Here is a 9810-nt window from a genome sequence, read left to right as displayed (position 1 = left end):
GGTGAAAAAGCAAAGGTCTCCATTACGGTTTGTACCTGTTGAAGAGCTTTCAGTAGGCAGGAAGCTGTTGTGGTTTGTCTCTGGGATTATGACGGGAGCAGATTTAACATGCTTCTGGTGTCCCTTTAGAAACTGGTAGCCTGAACCAGCTGAGGATTGTGCATTTAAGGCTCTGTAGCAGACAAGTGTTAAGGGCCTCTAATGAAATGCATTATAGAAATGGCTCACCAATAAGTTTACAGGTTGTGCTTTCTTTGTGAGGAGGAAAAAGTGTTTATTTGAGAATGAAATACCTAATTTATTATGTGATACAGATTTATCCTGCTCAGTCTTTCCAAGTTGGCATTGTAATCTGTTTTTCTGCAAAGGTGAGGCATCGCCTGCTAATTAGTATCATTAAATGGGCTTGTTTTAAATGAGAGCACGCTGAGCTTAAGTTACATGCTCAGTAAATACAGTCAGTTATTTTTATTCTTTTGCTGAAATACACAGGGGTGGGAGAATACTTTCTATGTATCCCAAGCAATTGCTTAAAATTTGTTTGGTCTATGAAGAAGCAGTGCATGCTTCAACCTGGCCTGCACTTTCTGTAATGGTCCTTCATCCTACTGAGAGTATAAAGGGGTACAATCATTTTTATTTATTTTTATATATATAAAGATAGATATTATATATAGCAAGCAGAGGGCAGTGATGCCTGTGTGCTGCCCCTGCGTGGGATGGTTACCTCGCTAGTGTGAGGGCTGGTTGTCTGTTAATGGTACTAAGTGTTGGGATACAACCTATGTGAAGCCCGCTTTCCCCAGCTTCTGTCAAAGAAAAAGGATAAAGCTGAGAAGGAGGACAAAAAGTTATCTAAAACTGCAGTTGCTGCGGTTTTGGGAGGCTGGACAGGTGCTCCTGGTGCCAGGGAGACCGTGTCTATCAGCTGGTGAACTGGAGCATCAGAGCTTGCCTTGCTCAGGTCATGGAGTGCAGGCTTGTGGTGCTGCTTCCTGCCATCGCTGCCCACCATTCCCAGCTGAACTGCCACAGCTGGCTAGGGAGATGCTGTGGACCAGGTCAGGAAATTTGGTAAACATTGCATGTTGAAAAGGGAATAATAAAAAAAAAAAGCCCTGTTATCTCCCTGGTGGTGTTGAAGGTGAGGATTCAAGCTGTGGGCCTGCAGTGGCCCAGGAGTGGTGCTGCAAGACTGTCTGCAAAATATTTTGGAGTGTCAATGCATAACCTTGGTGATGTGGAAGGCACTTTCAGAGTAACAAAAGCTCAGAAGGGATCTGTCATCAACAAGAGCACTCATTGAATATCGGAGATCTGTGAGTAAACAGGATGGAAATTTGGATTTGCTTTGATCTGTTACCTGCTGTGTTGTCTAAAAGAGGGAACAGTTTAAAAATCCCTCAGCCAAGTTTTGTTTGCCTCAGCCAGGGTGTGTGTCCATCCTTGAGTTAAACAACTGTTCTAGCTCATCGTTTTCAAACCTGTCATGTGCATCCTGTCCTGAGGTGATGTGCCTTGAGTTGGGAGTCGCCTCCATGGGCTGGCAGAACCTCTGGTGCTGGGGCAGCAATGCATCCTTCCTCCAGCCCCTGTAGGAGGTGGCTGAAGGCGCTGGTTGGACGCTGTGCTTTTGAGGTTGAAGGTGTTTAGTAGAAAAATCGGGGAGAAATGGGTGTATGTGTGGTCTAGTGCAGCACTGGGAGCCTCTGCCTGTGGTGATGGTAGCCAAGCCAGTCTAGGAAGCATTGGCTAGGTTCAGAAATGTTAAGGCTGGTTTGCTGGGAGACATTTTTGTATTCTTATGCTCTGCCCTGGGCATTTGCTGTTGGAAGTGATAAGATTTGCCTGGAAGCTGAACAGGCAAGAACGTGACAGGCTTGTGCCCTGCTTGGACAGTGGCTGGGGTGGAAGCTGCGTGGGACAGCCTTTGTATCGGCTCTTACAACTTACCTATTAGAACAGTTGCCAGCTCTACACTTTTCATTTAAGGATAGGATTAATGGCTTTCTGTATCATAGTAATCAAGATTTTTTGTTAAAGTCTGGATTGCAGCTGAGCTTTTAATTTGATTGTATTTCTGTCAAATACTTGGCTATCTTTGTGTTGAGACTGTTAATTCATGGTTTCTCTTTCTTGACAGATACTGCAGCAATACATGCTTTGGCGTGTTCCTCGCAGCTTCCACTTGATCCTTGTCTAGAAGACAGTCAGATGAAAAGTTTGCAGCTGCTCCTTGTCTTTTTGGGCAGAGTAAGAGAACAGTGAGCTGGGCAGGTTTTACAGCGAGGGTCAGTGACTGTCTTCGTTTCTGCTGTGTGACCCAGCCCATGAAAGACTTGCTTATCCTTCGCTCCTCTAAAAGATTTGGAAGGCAGTGGTAATGGTGGTGGCGCAATCCCGTACAAAGGGATGAGGAATGACATCTCCCTGCACTGCAGGTGAAATGGCAGCTGAAGAGCAGCTCATGATGGTGAACACTACTAGTAGTGACCTGCCCTTTGCATGTCCTGCATAGGGTTTCTTTCTTCATCTGTTGAGGATGCCGGAAGGCACCTGAAAGGCATGTAAAGCAGTCCATGTATTTATGGTCTGTTTACAGGAGAGTTAACTACTTCTACTCAGTCTGTGCTCTACCTGCAAGGTTTTAGCTGCTTGGGACTTGCTGGTTTGGGGCTCTTTGCATTAAGAAAAACTACAGTTCCCATCCATTTAGCTAGATGACTGCAGTCTTTTGTGTTTTCTTGTATTTCATGTTGGAGAAAATAAAATAAATGGAAGGTTGTTCTGTTCAGGAGAGCATGCTGTGAAAAACTTACAGACTTTCTGAAAGACTACCTTCAGGTAGGCAAATCTCATACAATTTCTGGTCATTTTCAAGCTACTTCTCTCAAAACACTCCTTTCAGGTTTGTGGTAGATACTACAAGAATTTCGTACTTGTCAAAGCACTGATGTCTCAAGGGTAGAATCAAAGAAGAGTTGACAGCAGGCTTGGGGCCATTTCTCCTGAGAGAGAAGTTATCTAATTTCAATTCTTATAGTCAAGGAAAAGAAAATAAAGGTTTGGCTCCCATTAATAATTAAAAACTATCTAAACACAGTTACTTATAACTCCTCCAGTGAATTGTTTATTGTTGTAACACAGCAAACATAAGCAGCACTATAAACCTAATAGTATTTCTTCCTAGTTAAAGAAAAATAGTTCTTCATGTTCTTATAGTGACAGCATCCCATAAAGTATAGCAGGAGGACTGGGTGAAATTCAGAACCCAGAGTGTAGCAGGTCCTGGCACCTCTGCTCCAACATAACTCAGCCTTTCAGAAGCACCTGGATGGCGCTGACTTGGGAACCGTAGGGCCTTTGCTTGAGTCAAGTAGTTCTGTTACAGATGGGCTTGCTACCAGGGACCATCCTACAAAAAGCTTGCTTTTGGTATGGAACTGTAATGCTGGTCTAGGTGAGACAATTTAAACCTGAATTTAGTACCATGCTTACAGATGCTGTATAGATTGATTTGTGATTCCAGTGTTACACTGGGAGTCTCGATTGGAGTCGAGTGTCTGCTGCCTTCCCATGCTGCGTGCTGCATCTTGGATCTCGCTGTGAGAAAATGATGTTGCGTGGGTCAGTTTTTAGGAGGTGCATTGCAACAAATGAACACTTTCCACCAAACAAAAGGAATGTCTTCATTGGAAATTACAGTAGTCCTCTTTATCCTAAGGCAAGATCTAGGACATGCTGTCACAGTCCTTCTCATGGTTTTAGTACAATTGTTCAGCCTGTCTGGAAAGAATAAGGAATCTCTGGTGAGGTATGTTCTGTTTCTAGCTGGATCAGTCTGCAGTGAGAGATCCTGGTGTATCAGATTCTGTCTGATGGTTGGGTGGGGTTTAATGGTAATTTTGTCCTTTTGGTGTTTATGTACTCACTTGAAAATGAAGAGTAAGGTTTATAACTGAAGGGAAGATAGAAAGGATTTGAATGACATGTAAAGTACTATCACTTCTTAAAGTTTGAGAAGGGAGTGTAGTGAATCTTTGAAGCTTGTGGGACATATAGCTCTTTTTGAAATGAGTTAGCCAAGGGGTCTGGTTTTGTGTTTCTGAAATACTGTTCAGTTTGGTAAGGTGTATTTTTATATGTGAGAAATAAGAAAGTATTTTGGTCACATTATTACTTTTGTTTGAAAAATATTTGGAGATATAGTGGTGTTGGAGCATCATATTTGACTTTGGCTCGTATGATCTTCGAGTAAGCAAGAGGCATGAAATCAATTCATGCTATGCAGTCCTGAGATATATGCCTTTAGGATCAAAGAGGCAATGCTATCTTCATATTTGAAAGTTCAGGGAACAAATATTGTTCCTTGTCCTTGGAGTACTTTGGGGTTGGGTTTTTTGCTTCACTATCCCTTGAAGCACACTTCTTACAACTTCATGCCTTGCCACATGGAAGATTCATTGCAGAGCAAATACTCTCATGGTAGACAGGAGACTTCTGAGATTTTGAAAAATAAATTCATGAGGCTTTTCTCCAGAACTATGCTATTTCTGTCTTGCAAATAACTGTCCGGTGAGCTTATGGTGCAACTTAATGAGCAGAAAGTGAATGTTTCCAGAACCACTCTGAAATGTAGTAGATGGCTTGTCTAATGCCCATCTGTGGTAGGAGGCATCAGAACTATGCTGTACATTCTCCTCTAAGGTACTGCTGTTTTAGCCATGAGCTGATCATACAAAATATCAGATAAAACAAGGAGTAGTATTTTATTTGACCAGTGAGTGTGATGGGGAGCAAGGGGGAAAGGCAATAGGATCAGACACCTACTTTTCCATGTTTCTTACGTGGCTTAAAGCTTGCTGGTTTTTTTTCTCTGCTTTCAATTTTAGTTGTTCAGGTAAGAGATTTAGTTAAAAGCAATGATTTGAGCACTGGGAGTGTCTGAAAGGCCATACTTAGCCAGTCCAGACTAGTTTGCTGTCTCCATGAGTGTCTGTGAGCAAATGCTTTCAGAAAATGCCAGAGCATGTACAGAGTGACATTGACCTGGGCGTATTCTTCCAGTTTCAAGAGACTTGTTGTTCGTTAATTTCAGAGCTGTTGATGGATCTGGTTTTGTATCTGTTTATATTTCTGGCCTTTGTAGCATTGCATGGGTATGTGGTTGAAATTCCAACTTTTATCCAGTTACTTGATAATTTCACTCTGCTTTAAACCTTTTGTTTGCTAAATAATGAATTCCATTAATTCCATTCCTGTATACATTTCCATCACTTGTTTTCCAAGTTTCTAGTATCGTTTTGCAAAGAAGAGCAAGAAGGGTAGAGTCCAATGCTATTCTGAGAAGGGATGCCGAGTTCAGGATTACAGAGCACTGCTTTCTGTCATAGCATGTTCACTGTATATTTAAGTGTGCGTCTAGGTGGTGGGTTACTAACAAGTTAAGTATAAAAATAAGTGGTCTTTTGTACATGGTGTTGTTTGAATGAAGTGTGTGATAATACAACAGTTAGGGCTTGATGGAGCAGTTAAAGCTTATAGGTCTGTAACCATGTAAAAATATCAGTGTATATTACAAATTTGAAATTCAGTATATATGAAATTCGGTCTATAACTTGATGCAAAAACACTTTTCTTCATAAACTTGATTTTGAGCTGCCTCTCCCCTCTCTGTCATCTACAGCATCTGTGATTCTGTTATCAGATAAGTAAATTGTATAATTTTTACAGCTTCAAGAAACATAGAAACACGTGAGAGAAGATGACAAGATCTAGATCAAGATCACCACGATGGAAACCAAGGTAAATATTTATCTATACCTTGTGTTCTGAAATGTAGCTCTGTATAAGAATTTATAATTAGGATTTAAAACTTGCATGAAAGAAAGAAACTTGCATCTAGAATTGCAATTTGCAAAGTGTATTTTATAAATTACAGGTTTTTTTCTAAACTGAAAAAATTCTGCTTTTTTTTTTCCCCAGCTTGCGTTTTTTTTTAAACTGGACGTATTAGGGTTTTGTTATCTGCCAAGAACCTCGTTCAACTTGTATAATTTGGGACTTGGAACTACCTTAAGCACAAAACCCAAGCACCAAAGTAGTTCAGGTTATTTTTACTCAAACACCACCTGGTGCACTCAGTGTCTGTAACTCACTCCTGTTTTGTCCTGTGCTCTACAAGGAGGATCAGGTTGACTGTTAAAAAAATTACTTCTGAACTGAAACACCCTGAGCTTTCTGAGCCTTTGGGGCTGATCTGTACGTTGATCTTTAGCACAGTTAATATGCCTTGCAGTATAAAGCAAACTGAAAACATGGGAGTCAGTGCCCTTTTTGGGTACTAGCCCAGTAGCATATGTCATTGATGTATGTCACCAGAATAACACCCTGGTTACTTCATGATGTTAGTTACCTGCCTCACTTCTAGGATGTGCAATGCAAACTCGAGATGTTAAAACTAGGAGGCTGGAATGTAGGTGAAAATTACTCTTGAATTAAGCTTTCAAGAGCTATTAGTGTGCAACGTGAAACTAATTTTTTTTCTGGTTTTGAGTTGTTTTTCTAAACAGACTAATTAAGCTGTGACCAACACCTAAGGGAGTTTGTTGAATACCATAGAAAGACTTGTGGGTTTTTGTTTGTTTGTTTGTTTTTTAAAAAAAAAGCGAAATCCTATCTAGTTCTGTACTAGATTGATAGCTGTGAATGTGTCCTTTTAGCGAAGGGCAGGGAGGAATGCCTCAGCTCTTGTGGAAATGCAAGCCTTAACCAGAACCACATGGGACAGCAACAGAGTAGTGTGGGTGCTATTGGATGTTAGCCAGTATAGGTGTATGAAGATCAGTGGTTCTGAGTTTGAACTCACTTGCAGAAGTGGAGCAAATAATTATGCCAAATTATACACTTGCAATATGTGTGCAAAGGCAGTTACTTCCTTGAATTTTTTCAACTTAATATTTCTGGATGCTTTTATGAGAGTCTGTTGAGAGTGTAGAGTGAATACTTGAATACAGGCAGAACTGTTATGCCTGGGATTACTTTCTGGTTCTTACTAGTGGCTTGTACTATGCTTGCTTTATTTAAGGAGATTTTTGGCTCAAAACTCTTAACAGGTTGCTTTTGTTTTTGTAACCGTAGGTGAAAGTGCAAAGCTGAGGGATGCAGTTGAGTGGATCTTAGCAACTAAGGCTTTAACAGCAGAAGCTGCAGTATGTGTGGAAGTGCACATGTATCCGTGTGCATACATTTATGTGCATTTACACACAACTATACAAAAAGACCAAAATGTCTTTTTCAAACTCAGTCTTTTCTGCAGGAAGAAAACGTACCTGTGTGACGTTTTAAATAGGACTTTTTGGGTTGTTTTGGCATGCAAAGAAAATCTGAAAAGTTTTTTTTGCCCTTTTCCCCCTTGCATTTAATTTATACACTTTTTTCCCCGTCCTTTCTTTTTCTCTTGGCACTGAGTAGATAGGGAATACTTGAAGTGTGAAAATGTGTATAACAGTTGTTTCCAATGTAGTGGAAGCTTCATATATGTGAAATTATTTTTAGTTTTAAGTGAAAAATGCAAAGAGAAAAGTGATTGACTTGCTACTATTGGAGTGGGTATTTTTGCTATGAAAACTTTGAATAAAGTAAAAGTAAACTTGGTATTCTAGCCAGGCAAATGGCACTTTGAATTTATTGTCTTGTTTTTCTTTTTTTACCAGTTGATTAAAATTGTGTAGTAAACTATACTTCCTTAGGGAATAGATATTCTCAGTAAGAGGTTGATTCAGTTTTATGGGGCTGCTCAAAGTGGATTCTGTTTTTGCCTTAGGTCCTTATCTCCAGCATTTAGAAGTCCAGAGCACCATAGGCAAAGGCATGCTCATATTAATTATGACTGTGAATACAAAAGCTTTCGTAAGGACCCAAAGAAACCTATGCCTTGGAGAACAGAAGATGAAAACTACGGACAAAGCAATTCCAGGTTTGCACCTCATAGAAATAACCGCCAGAGAATATATGAACGTAGATCACCTTCACCAAACCTGAAAAGAATTCCCATGGAAGATACTTACAGTCATAAGCCCTACCGAACACACTCGTCTGAAAGAACTGAAAGCAATAGGAGATGCCAGTTACCACCAAAATACTCGGAAGTACCATACAAAGAGCACGACCGTCCGTTTTACCAACACAAAATGGAAGACAGATACATGTTTGAGTACTACAAAGTCACTGGAAATGAAAAAGGAATGAAACCTTTTCATAGACCATTAGGGGCTTCATGTAAACTTGAAAGAAAATGGCACGAAGATGACTTGAGGCACCAGAGGTTACATGAAGAGAAGTATGGTCAGTCACCCAGAAGAGTTTCTGATGAATTTACGGCAAGGAGCTCTTTACAGAAGAGGTATAGGAATAAAATAATTAAAACCTGGGTATTGTGGTGTAAAGCCTCAAGTGAAAGTCTGTTTTCATTATAGTTGAAGATATCCACCTTGAAACACGTTGGCCACTTTGTAGTTTAATTATGGGCGACTGGTAGTAGTGACGTATTTGTCTTTTAAGTAAATCGTATTGATGGCTAGATATGAAAGGATAATGTTTCCCTCTTAAGAGCCCCTGCACATCTGTACCTTGGAGTGAGGGATTGTGGGTTAACTTGCCACGCATTCTACTGTCCAACATTCTGCACATATAAGTTCTCGCTTTCTTCTCTAGTGCAAGTGTAAATTGCTTTATGTCAACACAGGTATCCTGAAGATCACGATTACAGAGAGTATGGGCACGCGTCTAAAAGGGCTAAAGAAATGGAGAGGTATGACAGTGGAGAAGTGGCAAGGAATTCCACGTGGAAGCAAGAACGTTCTTTTCCACCCTACCAAGAAAAGGAGGAGCAAAGAAATCTGGGTGCCCAGTCCCACCGATCGGCAGAAAGGGAGTACTCAGAGGGTTCTGTCACAAAGATAGCCTATGAGTACAGTCACAAACGGCGCAGGCATCCGGAGGGGGAGAAGCCTTTTTCAGATGATAGAGCTCAGAAGTACATGACGCAGGAAGACCAGAAATACAGTTCTTCTAAGGGTGCCCGGAATAGCAAAGAATTGGATTACTTCAGCGGTGGAAGAGCGAGACGGACTGAAGAAGGGCACGTCGAGGTACCTGTGAAATACAGTTCAAAGAAGGGCTGCGATGCTTGTGTTAACTCTTCCCAAACGGATATTGATCTGAGGTCTTTTAAGAACAAACCGAAGGAAAGAGTAAGGAAGGAAGGGGAATTCAGGAAAAAAGTAGATTCCTCCGATAGCCAGCATGAGTCAAGTCATACTGTTTCAGATGGGAAAATGTCAGATGTCAACTGTAGGAGGGAGCATCTCACAATCAAAGTGGATATGAAGAAAATGGTGACCAAGTACAGGTATTGGTTTCCACCCTCTCTCTTCTTTCTTCCTGTCTCTTTTCAGTTTATGAATATTGGAGGAAAGCTCAGTTTCTTTAGGAAGTAACCAGGACAAACTAAGGGTATACCTTTTTGATTTTATTTTGTTTAAAACGTTAACTTGCCCAGACTGGAAACTTACAGCCCACCTCTATTAAAAAAAAAACAAAGAAAAACCCCCTAGTTCATTTCAAGGAGATGTAGTAGCAGGTGGAAAGAGCATATATGCCTGATACAAATCTGTAGTTAAAAGTTGCTTATGATAAGTAACTGTGTTACTTTTATTTAAAAACAAAAGCACTAAAGCAGAAAAGCCTTGTCGTATGCTTTCTTCTGGAATATGATGGCATTTTTTTGACTGAATCATTCCTCATTTC

The 9810-nt window shown here is 40.6% G+C and overlaps 1 protein-coding gene across 1 annotated transcript; it reads left to right on the top strand.

Moving 5' to 3' along the window:
* Window positions 1-5764: 5764 nt before the first annotated feature.
* LOC104534956 (uncharacterized protein CXorf23-like) lies at window positions 5765-9412 on the top strand (the record flags this gene model as incomplete). Its single annotated transcript, XM_010191203.1, has 3 exons — window positions 5765-5805; window positions 7826-8404; window positions 8747-9412. Coding segments are annotated over exons 1-3 (1286 nt in total), but the record flags the coding sequence as incomplete, so codon positions are not given.
* Between the last annotated feature and the right edge of the window lie 398 nt (window positions 9413-9810).

The sequence above is a fragment of the Mesitornis unicolor genome, unplaced genomic scaffold (assembly GCF_000695765.1).
Source record: "Mesitornis unicolor isolate BGI_N332 unplaced genomic scaffold, ASM69576v1 Scaffold54998, whole genome shotgun sequence".
Lineage (NCBI taxonomy): Eukaryota > Metazoa > Chordata > Aves > Mesitornithiformes > Mesitornithidae > Mesitornis > Mesitornis unicolor.
Note: the sequence above shows the minus strand (reverse complement) of the source record. Positions and strands in the feature narration are given on the sequence as shown.